The sequence below is a fragment of the Hyposmocoma kahamanoa genome, unplaced genomic scaffold (assembly GCF_003589595.1).
Source record: "Hyposmocoma kahamanoa isolate Upper Pololo Valley unplaced genomic scaffold, ASM358959v1 66, whole genome shotgun sequence".
Taxonomy (NCBI): domain Eukaryota; kingdom Metazoa; phylum Arthropoda; class Insecta; order Lepidoptera; family Cosmopterigidae; genus Hyposmocoma; species Hyposmocoma kahamanoa.
The window spans coordinates 24,248,564-24,264,700 of NW_020653854.1; the positions used below are offsets into that span (position 1 = coordinate 24,248,564).

General features: G+C 37.9%; 1 protein-coding gene across 1 annotated transcript in view; it reads right to left on the minus strand.

Moving 5' to 3' along the window:
* The window catches only part of LOC113232076, a 461,052-nt gene that overhangs the window by 9,396 nt on the left and 435,519 nt on the right, over positions 1 to 16,137 (minus strand). Inside the window, exons 4-9 of the mRNA XM_026466703.1 lie at positions 11,175 to 11,984; positions 8,084 to 8,224; positions 5,041 to 5,165; positions 3,780 to 3,908; positions 1,831 to 1,999; positions 848 to 1,011 (exon numbers count right to left, since the gene is read on the minus strand). Of these exons, the coding sequence (XP_026322488.1) occupies positions 848 to 1,011; positions 1,831 to 1,999; positions 3,780 to 3,908; positions 5,041 to 5,165; positions 8,084 to 8,224; positions 11,175 to 11,984 (1,538 nt within the window). The remainder of the gene's footprint in view (positions 1 to 847; positions 1,012 to 1,830; positions 2,000 to 3,779; positions 3,909 to 5,040; positions 5,166 to 8,083; positions 8,225 to 11,174; positions 11,985 to 16,137) is intronic.

A 16,137-nucleotide genomic window follows, 5' to 3' on the forward strand; every position in this document is an offset into this window, starting at 1 on the left:
GTAACACCTGAATGTATGAATAACTTTTTACTTGCATTTTCTTCTTGTGAATAAAATCTTAGTGACAATATTGAAACGTGGTAACATCCCAATCGTAACTTCAAATCATTCAATCGATATGGGGAGTGACAGAATCGACAAGGTGAACAATAGTCAAACGATGCTACGGTGGATAGGTACGTATAAACCTTGGACCTTACTCTCAAAGCACGAAATCCGTATTTACGGCCGTTTTTCCACTATGGATAAACCAGACTTGCGTTTCGATCGGGGCGAGAACTAAGCATGTATAGCAACGCGATTTGACAGATTCGAACGGGCCTTTTGACAGTTCCGAACGGGGCTATTGACAGTTTCCAACGGGCCGTTTGAAAGTTTCGAACGGGCCGTTTGACAGTTTCAAACGGGCCGTTGCAAGTTTCGAACGGGCCGTTTGACAGTTTCAAACGGGCCGTTGCAAGTTTCGAACGGGCCGTTTGACAGTTCCGAACGGGCCTATTGACAGTTTCCAACGGGCTGTTTGACAGTTACCAACGGGGCGTTTGACAGTTTCCAACCGGGCGTTTGACAGTTTCCAACGGGGCGTTTGACAGTTCCGAACGGGCCGTTTGAAAGTTTTCAACGGGGCGTTTGAAAGTTTCCAACGGGGCGTTTGACAGTTTCCAACGGGGCGTTTGACAGTTTCCAACGGGCCGTTTGAAACTTTCTAACGGGCCCATCTTATCGTTGACGGACTTTAAGAGTGGTTCCGTAGGATGTCATTCATGGAAAAATGGTCGTAACTACGCGTTTCGTGGTTTGAGAGTTTATGAGATGGTGCCGTGGATGACGTATTAATTCAGCTCACTTGACTAGGACTGCAGACACTGTGCTCCGTGAGAGTGCAGGGCTTGTAATGTGGTCTGGCGGCCTGCGGGCGGCAGCACACGTCGGTACACTCCGCTGCCCAGCCGCAGTCGCACTCCTCGCCTTCCTCCACGACGCCGTTGCCGCAGATCGCGGGTTGGGGCTCTACAAGTTTAAAGAATATGGTTTGACGGTATCAAGAAGAGGATCAAACTTAAATCACCTTTATTTTATAGGTAAGCAAATTACACTAGAAATCGTCATATTGATTAAGCTCTACTGCTCATTCGTAAGGCGGATTCCCCCGGGAAGAATGAGCAAGAAACTCTAGGCGTTGCTCTTTGTAAATATACATTTGAATACATTTATCATTTGCAATATTTATTTCAAACATCTTAGATCGAGAATACCTGCAAGAGCTAAAGGTGTCACTACCACGTATTTTTGTCGCAGCAGAGTAGTAGAGTTTAATTAACGTGAAATTCAAGAGTAATTTACTTATCTATGAAATAAAGGTGATTTGAATTTTTGAATTTTTTTAGAGCTAAATCGTAAACACGTAGACAATACCACAATACACGTCACCCAGAGACATAAGTTCCATGTGCCTGTAATTTCATCAGCACCCGTACTCTTCAGAACCGGAACGCAGTAATGCTCGCTTGGCGGCAGAAATAGATCAGTTAGTAGTACTTCCCTGGACGTACTCTTTCACAAGGAAACGTACTATTACTTAAACATATTCTACACTGTCGAGAATAAAACATTTAGCCCTTTGTAACACTTTTCTTATTTGCGGGTTCATAGAATCGGGGGTCTATTACTCGCGGATTTCTCGTTGTGAGTTTGCATTGCTCGGCCTCAACTTGTTTAAATTTTGCCTCGTATTGTGAATGCGCCGTCATCTCGTTGGGTCAATATCCTTATTACAATAACAGAAATGATGAAATTACAGAAGTAATGCCACTTGTATAAAGCGCTTACCCGTGAAGCATCCCTTCGAGGACCGAGCTTTGTTGTTGAGGACAGGGTCGATGGCTCGCAAGGAACACGGGGAAAACTTGTTGTTATTCTTTCTGTCGCCGCTAGTGGCGCGCGCGAACATAATGTAATTACCGTCCTCGCCGAACGGTGTGCACACTTCGGGGTCGTGCTGGAAGTAAGCGAATATGGAAGCACACACTGAGTTATCAGCAGGGATCGAAATAGGTAGAGTTTTTTTACTTAAATTTCGAGGAACATAGACAGAAAATGGAGGCTGCCTTACGACAATATTTTTCAGGTCCTGGACCTGTTCGGGATTCGGGAAATCAATTAAGTACATAAAAAATTTACACAGTCGTATATATGAGCAATTTTTGCACATTTTCTGACGCGTATAAGTAGTGAATAGGCAGTTTGGGCTCGCGTTTAATGTTCAAATCTATAGAAGATAGGTCTGATAATACGTCTGTAGTGATTCCAAGACTGGATCGACTAAGACTTTGTCACAATGGGGCATTAAAAGTATGGTTCCATACAAAAAATACACATTTTATTTTTTCCTTAAACTATTAGATTTATGACAAACTGTGATATGACAGAATTTAATTAGGACAATAGGATCTCTCGACTGGCATTTTTTTAGAGGGGTATCGTGAAAAAAAATCCAATGTCCGCAATATCAGAGATCCGACACACTGTGGGTCGCAAAGTTAAGATAACTATAGTGTACCTGCCTGTCCCCAATTGCGTCAATTTTTAATGTTCTTAAGTGTTTTCCCGAATCCCAAAAAGGTCCTGAACATAAAAAATATTATCGTAACACAGTTTCCACTTTCTATCTATATTCCTCGAAGTTTAGGTATAAAAACTCTACCTATTCCGATCCCAGATTATCAGGGATATTAAATAAAAACTGTACCTCCCAGATAGGTAGAAGAAATAGAGGGATCACAAAACAATTTTTATTTTCGGTATTAGAATGAAATTGATTATGTATAGATACGAGGATGATAAGCAAATTCTGCATAACATCTATTGTGGTAAAATACGTTTTGAGTTAAGAAATACCATCCAGCACTACATACCAGCCCTGCACTAAGGAAGCCCTGAGTCGCGGGTGCCATGGACGCACACATAATCACATACAAACATCAAGACCCTTATAAGGTACAAACCCCCGGGTCATCGGAAGGCTTCACCGCCATAATAAAAGATGATAAATGTATCTGCACGAATAGTTATGTACTCAAATTAAATTACTATACAACTAGTTGTACTCGACATGCATTGCAATGGCATTGAAAACGTGTGAAATGGAACGCATAGACAAACTTTCTTGGTCAAACTATTCGAGGCACCCTGCATTTTCAATATTAAATATAGGGTATTTAATAAACTATGCTTAAACATTGTTTTATTGAGCAAAAACTATAATGAAATTTCGAAACTGCTGAATTAAACGTCATGTCCTTGTTGAACTGGGTACCGGATATCTTGATTTTGTTAAACCGGGGAAAACGCGAGAAAAACCGGGGCACTCATAGCCCCGGTTTTCCTCGCGTTTTGTGTACGTTAAAAAAGTTTTCTTCGGTGATAACAATATTTTTGTATTCTATGCTCTCTGCCCCGCAGAGGTCCCAGGTTCGATCCCCGGGCCGGGAAAAATATTTGTATGGCCTACATTTATTTCTCTCGTGAGTTTGGGTGTAATTTGCGGTTGTCTATGTGTGTGTCCTAGACATCCGCAACGCATGGTTTCCCTAGTGCGGGGATACTATGAGTGTGTGAGAAAAAAATACCAAGATAACAGATAACTATGACTTTGAACCTTGTTTGTTATGTTAACAAAAGCAGTAGTCTGATTACTTCTAATTCATTTTTCCTGGAAAATGTTATTTCTGGAAAATGTCATTTCAGACTACTGATAGGCAACCCACTTCCACACTTACCGGCGAGCCGAAATTATGTCCGATCTCATGCGCCAATGTGACGTGGGACACAGCTGGCGGGACGTGCTTGCCATAGTTGAGCAGGGTCACTATACCTGTGTTCAGAGACTTCATGCTGCCTCGGTAGTGCTGTAAATAGAATTAATATTATGAATATTATGAACATCAAATAAAATTGTTGTGTTGTATGCATTAGCTAATTTTGACGACCTCGGTTCTTCAACACTTTGCACTGGGGACACTGTTTTAGGAAACATGACATCAGCTACAGTTTTCTAAAAAAAACTAGAAAGTTTTCTTTTGAATTATCATTGGCTTTCTTCATTCAAGAAAATTCCTTTTAAGTTAAGTTGACATAATATTATGATTATGCAATAGTAATCATTATACAAAGCTACGACTAAGTTACATTACGACAACTTCCGTGGTCGACTGGCATGCATACCGGTTTTCATAGCCATAGAGATCTAGAGTCCCGGGTTCGATCCCCAGCCGGGTAAATGTATAAAAAGTAACTTTTCTATATTGTCTCTGGTCTGGGTGTTTGCGGTACCGTCGTTGTTTCCGATTTCCATAACACAAGTGCTTTTAGTTACTTACTTTGGGATCAGAGCAACGTATGTCATGTTGTCTAATATACATTATTATTTATTTATTACGTTAAGAGGATGTCCTGGGTTCGATTATAACAGCTCCATAATTGCTCGTTATAATCTCAGTACAGAGTACTAAAGAAACCGACCTCAAAAGTACGTGGAATTACGTCTATTTGCCAAGTTTTATTGAAATATGGGGATATTTAGTTCGCCACTATACTACACTACTCAAAGTATATTGAGAGAAAAACGCCTTGAATTGTAGAATAGCAAAACCAACCATTAAAATAATTGCTCCTTAAGTAAAACTTAGGCGCTATTTGTAAAAATGAATGCGTGATCAGCCACTCTTAAAGGTGGATCATTTTCTTCAAAATGAAATGGGACCACTATGGAGGTACCCTCTTTCCAACAAAAAAGAATCATGAAAATCGGTTCACAAATACCAGAGTTATCGCGTAACATACATACAAAAAACAGTCCAATTGAGAACCTCCTCCATTTTTGAAGTCGGTTAAAAATAAGTGCAGCATAACAAAAACAATAACATTTTGCACTGGTAATTTAGGTGCGTTTTATCTGTTCTATGTACGCCAAGTTGTAACAACGAGCAAAAGTTTTTTCTATTTTTTTTTATATCAACGAGACAACAGAATAGCACTTACCCCGTTCTTCTCACAAACGCCACCTGCATTCTTAAGGTCACCGGTCCAAGCGAGGCCCAGGGTACCCATCTCGAAGTCGCGGTACGTGAACATGTACGCAAGGCAGAACGCGTCGTAATCCTCCTCTGTACAATAACATATAAATAAAAAAAAATTATAAACAACAATGTAAGGTCCGCCACATACAGTCGGAATTTGGAAACCATACAAATCACGGACTTATCACACATGTACTGTACTACTCCGTTCGAATACTTTTCCGATCGAAATTCCGTATGGTGGCTTGTGCATTTGGAATTCCGCACGGAAAAAGCCGTTCCGAATACAAGTCTTCCATACATTTTGTAGAGCCACAACACACAGTCATAAATTTCTTACGTATTTTCGCTACAAATGCTTCGTGTTTCTCAGCTGAGTCTAGTTATTCCGAACAGAAATAAACGTATGTATGTGACGTATATACGGAATCTTGAGTCGATACTCCGAAACTGAATTTCGAAACGGAATTTCGACTGTACGTGGCCGGCCTAACAACCCATTTAAATCCATAGACAAGACACTACGCATGTTAAACTCGAGATACTGGATTGAAAAATGTTACAGAGTTTACAAAATGGTATAACGTGTCTGTTAAGAGGAAGAATAGTAATTATAACTTTTTTTTATAAAAATAGAGCTGACCTCAAAAGTTTGTGGAATTACATCTGTTTGCCAAGTTTTATTGAATTCGGTTAACGGAAAGTGGGTCAAATCCAATAAACCGATATCATCCCCTTATTTTCCACTTGAAGGTGGAATGTACTACTGAGGTACCTCGTTACCAACAAAAAAGAAATCGTCATAATCGGTTCATAAATGTAGATAGTAATCGCGTGACATATACACAAAAAAAAAAAGAAAGAGAACCACAAATTACAGGTCATACACGAAAAACCGCCAATCATAACTTTACGCAGTTACAGTGTAATAAAAAAAGTGTAATCGCACTTTGGGACACAAGTGTGCACGGCACTAAAGAACTTTAGCCAGTAATAAAAAATTACTTCCACTTTTTATCTTGGCTTTCCACACCAAATAAGCTAAAGCAAAAAATGTTGGGAACAAACAATATCTTATTTATTTCTAACTAAAGCTGTTGGTTTAGTGTCGTGGATACTTTTACATCCCAATAGATATCATTTTGTTACACCTTCGGTGAAACAGTGACTTAACTTAGTAACAGTAGCGCTATTTCTTAAAGTTTATATAGGGAAGTACTGCCATCTTATACCTATTTCTGCCGCAAAGCAGTAATGTGAGTATGCGTTTCGGTTTCGAAGGGTACGGGTCCTGGTGAAATTACAGGCACATGGGATTTTTCGACTTATGTATGTTTTATTTAAAACTTATGTTGTAAATAAAAAAGAACTTATATTTAAAGAGCGCCTTTAAAGAGCTCTTATATGTTATACGATTTCACTAATCACCGTGTGTAGTCCAAGTAGAAGATGTAGAGGATATCGACGAGCTCGTTAATTTAAAGACGATTTATAGTGGACTGTAATATATTGGCAATAGGTAGCTAGTTTATAGAAGTACCTAGTGTGATTAATCGTTAAACAGTGGTGGTGTCTCATGAACTTACAAAAATTCGTTAAATTTATGTGTGGTAGGGATAAAATAACATAGAACTACGTAATGTGCCCTTGACGAGAGTTTTATTACTGCTTCGAAAATTACATTAAACGAAATAAAACAAATCTGTTGCGTTCGCAACATTGTGCCCTCTATGTGTCTAAGTTTTTAATGGACGTCAAAAAAAGGAGGAGGTTTTAAATTCGACTGTATGTTTTTTTTATATGTATATTACGCGGTAACACGGGATTTGTGAATCGATTTCTTTATTTTTCAGTAGTGGTCCCATTTAAATTTGAAGAAAATATTGTGGGTGGCTAACTAGGGGATGAATCTAGTTTCGCGCTCTTTCCGGTGACCCATTTCAATAAAACTTGGCAAATAGATGTAATTCTACGAAATTTTGAGGTCGGTTTTTTAGTTCTCTGTACTGAGATTATTCAGTATAAATATCATTGACTTACAAATAAATGGACGACGGGTCTAATACAAAAACCACGAAAAAAATGTCCCAAGTCAACCTATTTAAACGTAGTGACATGTAAAGGAATATGAAAAAGCTAAAACGTTGAATTTAAATTGTAATGTCATCGCAGTACTGTCTAATTTTGCTTGCTTCGCTGTCAGTCGAACAAACGAAGACTAAAGCGTGAATGACGCTCTGTATACGATTTTAACGCCCTATAAGTTCGGATACTTTTTAGCGTGGACCCGACGTCCATATAATTGTAAGTCAATGATAAATATACATATTTTTTTGCAGTTAAGTCTGTGTGTCATCGAAGGCGTGACATCTAAAAGTGTTGTATCACGCGCAATAAGTACTGAGCATTGTCCGAAACTGTTGTACGCGCTCCGCGCGTTTAGAAAATCCACCTCTATATTTTTGATATATCGGTCTAGCCAATGGCGCCCAGGTGCGCAATTTTACATGAATTATTTACCGATGCAGGAAGGCTATTTAAAAAACTAAAGATATTAAGATTTTTATTGAATTGATATTTAATATTTTTTTAATGTGAACTTACTCCACTAGTTTGTTATAATTGTTGATCGAAGAATCAGAAAAAAATGGAAACGACGTCTTCTAGCATACCGTGCCAGAAGCTATACCAACTAAACCATGGAACGAACCAGTGGACCTCACGAATTTTTCTGTGTTTTTTATCGGGTTTTAGTATCTGGGTTTTCATCGACTTTTTGGCCGTAGCGCTATCTATGAGAAATCTTAAGTATTTCGTCACCCAGTTAGATACCTTTACAGCTACCAGCCCTGGCTAGAGATGACGCTATTGCATTTAAAGATATTACATTTTTTCAAAAAGTTTAATAAGACTGACTTAACTCTACAACTACTTCACGGATATTGTAGAGTTAAATTTCACCATTTAATTTTTCTTGTAGAAAAAAAGAAATTTCAAGTACAAACCTGAGAAAAGCTCCAAGTACTTCTCAACGCCATAGTTGTTTGGAAACCTGTAGGCAGGATCCTTTAGCGCATCCAGCGTATGCACTTTTATGCGCTTGATCATGAACGTTATGTTGTCCGCCTTGCCGTCTTGATTGAAGTCTGAAATATCAACCACAACATTTATTGTTATTTGTCAAGTCATATAAAAGAGTTAAGCTGCTAACAGATTGACTGCAAGTTTGCAGTTGATGCGTGAAGTCGTAATCAACTTCATGGGCCACGGCAGCGTGAAGTTGATAAGACTTCACTCATTGACTGCATGCAGTCGAGGTCTCGGATTGCATGCAGTTAATGCATGAAGTCGTTGTATATTTCAAAACTTTTGAATCTGCTCAAAAACGGGTTCCGCACAGCGATAGCTATTAGTTCAAACTAATATTATAAATGCAAAAGTAACTCTGTCTATCTGTTACGTTTTTACGTCGAAAATAAATTCTAAACGGGATGGAACAGGTGATGAAAGTTTGTATGGAAAACCAATAAAACTGAAAATTATAGTAGACTACTCGAAGTACGCCAAAAGAACATCAAGCAATACACTATTGTTAGAATGTCGCCTCCAGTGCAAAGTAACAAATCCGTCAATGTGTAGCTTGATGTGCTACTGTCTGTACTTATTCTACTAGCAAGTTCTTACATAATAAAGATAATAAGAAATTCTTCAATTGCCTTAGTTATAAATCCCACATTTTTCTTGCCTCACATTATTATTTCGAGCTTTGTTTCCAACAGTTACAAAAAGGAAATATTATTATAATAGCACATTAAGTCACATTATTGTATCATTTTTTGTTTGTTTTCTATTTTTATTCCTTTTTTACTATCAAGACATGGTAATAAAACCGGTGTACTATTGTACTAAGCAAAGCTGGTTTTTGTTACATCGTTGGCAGCCTAGATTTATGTTTTCTTTGAGTAAATAAAAACAGACTTGATTAATTAGCTGAAAATCCCCTACGTACGCAATACAACTGTACTTTCTATACAGAACTCTAAGGGTGAGTACAGATCTGGCGAATGCATCGCGAACGCGCTGCACGCGTGCTGCGTGCGTGCAATAAATGCATGTTAATACATGTGACGCGCGAGTGGCGAACAGATCACGCAATGTAATGCACATGTGCAGCCCGCGAGCCTTTCGGAAACAGGCACGCATTTGCTACGCACCCTAAGAAGTAGGTACAGTCGACGCTCTAAGATCCCTGACCCCTTAGTGAACTTTTGGTTCTGAGAGCCTTCATAAGCATTAAAAGTGTAAAGTCATTCCAGCTTTTTGATGGAAGTTTGTATTTATGTAATATAATTAAAGATCAAAACTAGCTTAAAAAGTGTCTCAATACGTCATTCACTAATACTGCAATACGGAAGTCATATCAAAATGAATGTCACTGTTCGCAGGTTAAAGGTTAAATTTGTATAACACCTTTCTTCATACTAGGGATGCACTTTACGATTCGATTTTTATGAAGACCGATTGAGTGTATAGGACCTATCGATTTAGAATCGATTAATTTCATAGGGATTTTAAAAAGTCTGGATTGTAGGTATTCACAATTTGAATCCGAATCGTAAGTTATTTATATTTTATATTGGTCTGCAATAATAATATTGGTTTAATAAAATATAGCTAATTCTGTGCTACAAGAACGTCTGTTTTTACTGGCATATCACTCTAAGTGAAAGGCGTAACCGACTAATTCCGGAAAGGCTGGCAAAATTATTATTTTAAAAAGTATGAATACAAGGATTGGCATTTATGAAAGGCTTAAAAGTGAAAAAATATTTTTGCATTATTATGGCAATTAAATCACATTATTACAAACACAATTTTTTTATCCATTTGTATGAGATCGATTCAAAAGCATATTTATGATGCGACCTGTGAATCAATTTAAAGGTATGATCCATTACGATCCAAAAAATCGATTCAAAGCAGAAAATCTTGTATTACTACTTCACACTTATCTACTCAGAACCAAACAGTCAATACAACGAAATACGATAACTACGTGTCTGCATCCCAACGAAGCCCATATGTATTACATAATGTTAGTTTTAGGATAGGACGTTTCGGATTAAGGACTTATGTCAAATCACGATTTTCGTACGCGTCGCGTGGTAGACTTCCTGGTATATTAGGGCATCGATTGTACATCTTTCATTTAATGTCAGTCGGTAATAAATAACTACCAACCAATGTTAACAAAGGCATCTTTATCAATACTGGCATGTCCAGGCCCTATTACATTAGCTTAATCACGCAATTACCTAATGATAGTACGTGTACAACACATAACATTTCCTAGAAGTAGTATAAAACCGAAAATGGATATTTATTTGAGGAGTTGTCTCGCTGAAGCACCTAAATTTACTTATGATATGTAGCTGAATGAAAAGCTTTCATATTTTGTCATTTAGTGTTTATTTGCCAATATTTTTTTGGAAATATTTGAAAGAGGAGGAAGTTTCAATGATTTGGTCATGTAGAATAAATAAATGTTGGTAGATTGACGGCACAAATGCTGTAACAAATGTGCACAAATACACAAATAGAGCGAATGTGGATGGAGGCGTGGGGAGAGATAGTCTTCGGCAGCGTGCATATCAGATTGAGGATGACGTTAAAAAGGTCGAGTTAAAAGTATACCAAGAATAAACAGAAATTTATGAAGACTGATGAAAGTGGAGGAGGCGAAGGAGATTTGTCGGGAGCGTAGCAGGTGGAGGTCCATGATCTCTGACTACACCGGTGGGAGACAGGCGTGATGATAATGTATGCAAGAATAATAATAACAATAGCAATAATAGCACACACACTCCTGGAGAAGCCCTGTATCGCGGGTTCCATGGACACACACATTAGACAACCACAAATTACACCCAAGAAATAAATGTAGGCCATACAAATATTTGTCCCGGTCCGGGAATTGAACCCGGGACCTCTGCGTGGCAGTCCAGCATGGTCACAGTGCGGCTACGGAGGCAGTGTTAGATGACGGTGACTCGTCACAATATATCATAAAAAAATCAACAAAATTATCATACATACCTGTAACTTTATAAATAGCATTAACTTTCTGCACATGTCGTGTCATGACTTCAATGCACGCCTCTTCGGACCCGTATCTCTGGTAAAACATGTGATCAGCCTGCAAATACACAAGACACGTAGTCTTCCTTGGGTCGACTGTTGCTCTTTTATTCACGTGTCTTCCGTCGTCTGTTCCATTTGCCGTTAGAATAGTGTAGCCCACAGGTTCCTTCTTAACAATGTCTTTGCTTACAGTCACCACTCCAGCTTTAGTCTTAATCACTTCCACATGGGTCTTTGGCTTCGGTCGTGATTCCTCGGAATCCAATCTCACTTTCGTAATAAGATTGCTTTTATCGATTTTCGTTTTCGGCTTTCTAGTACTGAACTTGTCAAACGGATCATTATTGTTCGTATACGGGACGTCTAAATCTAATGGCAGCTCAGGATTTTTCTTGGGCTCGTCGTCTTGCATTTGGTCTTCAGGAAGCCATCTTTTCTTTCTTCTGTTTATTTCTTTCGATAAATCTTCTGTGTTGTTATGTATAGATATTTCTTCTACGGTTTGATTTTGGTTAAAATTGAATAGTTCTCCTTTGGAGCCTAGGGTTCGTTTGAGGTGGAGGAGATGTGAGGCGCAAGGAGTATCTCCGTTATCTTGAGGGTTTTCCACGTCGGAACGGCGGTAGATGACGCTGTGCATGGAGGGATGTTTGACGTCATAGCGCGAGAGGGGCTCGATGTAGTACTCCTCTGTCGGCGTCCATATCGTGCCGTCGAAAAGACCTTCAGCTGTGATCACACCGTAGACATGAGAAACCTCGTCGTCTGAAAGCAAAAGAAAATGTTGTTAAACTTCAAAGAATATATGCGTTTGGGGGAAAAGATCGGACAAGAGAGATTTAAGTGGTATGCATACTGTTATGCTAGATCGGATACATAATTGTAAACGGCAGGCATAAGCTTGCGGCAATCTTGAGTAATAAATACTACGTTTTTCAGTACATTAGTAACAAACACAATTTTCGCTATTTCTGTTTTTTCCGTAAAATGTAATTTTTATAAGCCGCAAAATATTTGTCTCTCGGTTTATTAACCGACTTCAAAAAAAGGAGGTTATTAATTCGACTGTACTTTTTTGTATGTGTTAGGCGATAACTCCGTGAATTTTTGAGTGAGCTTTTGTGAATCGATTTTGATGATTCTTTTTGTTGGAAAGAGGGTACGTGAGTATTGGTCCCATTTAAAACTGAAGAAAATATTCCACCTCTAAGGTGATGAACGACTTTTGTGGTTGGATTTTTTAGTATTCTGTACTGTCTTTTGCAATTTGCGTATTTCTTGAAAACGTCGAGCGAAATGAATTCTATAATAATGCTGAACTCACTACTTCAATTTACATAAGTATGTGTATTATATAATCTCAGTACAGAGTACTAAAAAACCGATCTCAAAAGTTAGTAGAATAGGATATATTTGCCAAGTTCTATTGAAATCGGTTATCAGAAAGTGCACGAAACCGCGAAAAAAAATACATTGAAGTCGGTTAAAAAATAAATAACAGTATTTTGTAATTATTTTATGAAAATGTCGGTTTTTTTTATAATTACGTATTTACAAGGGTTTGTCCATAATTTATACACCAACTGACGGAGACTCGAACATAACCTCTATCATTTTTTAACTTACATTTTTGCTAAAAATCTATCGTCAAAAAAAGGCAATTTAATTTAGGGTTAGGTGAGGTAAGAGGTATACCGGGGGAAGAGGGACTTGAAGCCTTAAGTTTAGTACAATAAATTCTCAGTCGATAAAACAGACAAACAAATTAGTTTAAACGATTTTAAAGAGATGTCGCTACGATGCTTCAACTTCACAGACCACATAAATTCAGTGTCCAAATTCAAAAGGCGGAAAAACAAATTTGACAGTAAAATCTTGAGAACACGAGGTATGCGTGACCATTAATTTCCCCTCAGAGCGGGACGATTATTGTTTTAAAAATAAAATACATGTTTACGACAGTTACGAAATGTTTAACGATTAAATTATTTTTAAAAAGAACTTAAAATGTTTAATGATCAAAAATTTAAAAAAAAAAACTAGTCTTGTGTGGTCTGATAGGCTAGTTTTATATATTTTTAGGGATGAGCAAATTTTCTTTAATACGTGAGGTTTAGATTTCAAATGTAATAATAATAATAACGCAAACACTCAACATAGCCCCGCACTAGGGAAACCCTGTGTCGCGGGTGCCATGGACACACATATAGACAACCACAAATTACACCCAAACTCACGAGATAAATAAATGTAGGCCATACAAATATTTGTCCCGGCCCGGGAATCGAACCTGGGTGCTCTGCGTGGCAGTCCGGCATGGTAACCGTTCGGCCACGGAGGCAGTTTAATGTATTTCAAATGCAGTCGCTGCCAACCGCACATCATCGCCAAAAACAAAGCACGCACAGTATGGACGCACGACTCAAAATACCGAGCTTACTTGATGCTCCAATATATTAAATTTATTTTCACGTGTCATTTTTGTCAAAGCGGGACGTATGGTCACGTTTATAATACTATTACCTATTACCCCATCTTTTGAGGGAAATTATTCTATATTAGCGTAATTTGTACGTCTTCGGCATATACATCGTAAATATTGAATTTATCTCAGTGATTGTTAAAACATGTAAAGCTGATAAACTAAGGCAAGTTTAGTGTACTCTAAAATTCTATTTATTTCTATTTCCTTAATGGCGGCCACTAGGCTTGGGCCAGTGTCAGTTTCGATTAATATTGTCAGTTAATATTGTTCAATAATGTCAACGTCTCGGCAGCAGCAAGGTATTTATTTTTAGATGACTCTTCAACGGAATGCTGTTGTGGAGATCATACCTGGGGTAAAAAAACAATCATAGACAAACAACGGACTAAAGCATTATATTAGGGGTTAAAGTATGAAATTGCCGTTTTATTGCAATAGGTTCTTTGAATTTTCATAGAATCTTCATGGTTTGAGGTTTTCGAATGAAACTTTTTTCAAATGGTTCTGTGATTTTTTTTTTAAATTTGAAACATTTGAATATCGACTTTCAATTGTTTTTGTTATTCAATTTAGACAAGAAAGATGGATACTGCGAAAATTCGAGTGATTTTTGAATACGAGTTCCGACGCGGAACTAACGCGGCAGAAACAGCCCGCAATATCAATGCTGCGTTTGGAGAGGGGTCTACTAATGAACGCACCGTGCGATTTTGGTTTAAACGGTTTCGTGATGGAAATTTCGACTTAAAGAACGAGCCACGAGGAAGACCGCCCACACAGGTGAATAACGATGAATTAAGAGAGATAGTGGAAGCCGATCCTAGTCAAACTACCCAGGAATTAGCGGCATGGTTTAACGTTACCTTACCCACAATATTGACTCACTTGCGTCAAATCAATAAAATAAAAAAATACGAAAAATGGGTGCATCATGATTTGACTGATCTGCAGAAAGAAACGCGTGTTGAAACTTGTGTTGCCTTGTTGAACCGGTACAGAAATGAAGGAATATTGGATCGAATTGTAACATGTGATGAAAAGTGGATTCTTTATGATAACCGGAAAAGAAAAATGCAATGGCTGACCCCAGGTCAAATGCCACAACAGTGTCTTAAAGCAAAACTTACCAATAAAAAGGTAATGGTAACTGTTTGGTGGTCTCAGCATGGTGTTATTCACTATAGTTTTCTCCGATCTGGTCAAGCAATAACGGCAGATGTCTATTGTGCCGAACTCCGAACCATGTTGACAAAACTAGCAGTAAAACAGCCCCAACTCATGAATCGATCTTCACCATTATTGCTCCACGACAACGCGAGACCTCACACAGCACGAGAAACCATTTTGACCCTTCAGGAACTGCAGTTAGAAACCATTCGTCATCCTCCGTATTCACCAGACCTTGCTCCAACGGACTACCATTTTTATCGTGATTTGGACAATTATCTACGTGACAAGAAGTTTTCTTCCCAGGAGGCAGTACAAAATGCTTTCACACAGTTTGTGCAGTCTAGATCGTCGGAGTTCTATCGCAAAGGCATTAATAACCTTCCCATTAGATGGCAGCAATGTATAGATAATAATGGCAACTATTTTGATTAAATAAATTTGTTAAAAATTTAAAAAATAAACAATTTAGATTTTCAGTACAAATCGGCAATTTCATACTTTAACCCCCATTGACTTACAAATAAATGGACGACGGGTCTAATACAAAAACCACGAAAAAAATGTCCCAAGTCAACCTATTCGAAATTTAAATTGTAATGTCATCGCAGTATCGCGCTGTCAGTAGAACAAATGAAGACTAAAGCGGAGTGTCGCGCTCTGTATACGATTTTAGCGCCTTACAAGTGCGGACACTTTTTAGCGCGGACCCGACGTCCATATAATTGTAAGTCAATGTTAACCCCTATTATTATTAGAGCCATTGACTTACAATTATATTAGAGCGTATAAAATCACACAAAATGTTAATAAAGGGTGAGCACACATAAAGAAGGAGGGATTTAAGGTTAACAGGACGAGGAATGGAAGAAGGAAGGAGGTCATACAAGGAGGAAGTCAATTTAGGACATTTTAAGACTTTATCTGTTCTTAAATACAGTACGTTTCACGTACCTCCCACCTATATATGTATATATCAAATAATTTGCTTTTAAATATAAAAGTTATTAAATATCAAACATATTATTTGGTGTTAAACTTTTAAATTAGTATTTTTTAAGAATTTTTAAAGTTTTTATTGAAAGACACGATGTTTCACCATGATATTCAATGATTTTTGTGAATTTACTACTTTGATATAATTATTAATATAAAGATGAATGAAGACGACTACTAAGAAAAAATTCCTTCGATCCGGCTGCATGTGCTAGACGGTATGCCAACGAAGCCTCGGAACGAAACAACGGACGTTACGAATTTTTCGTC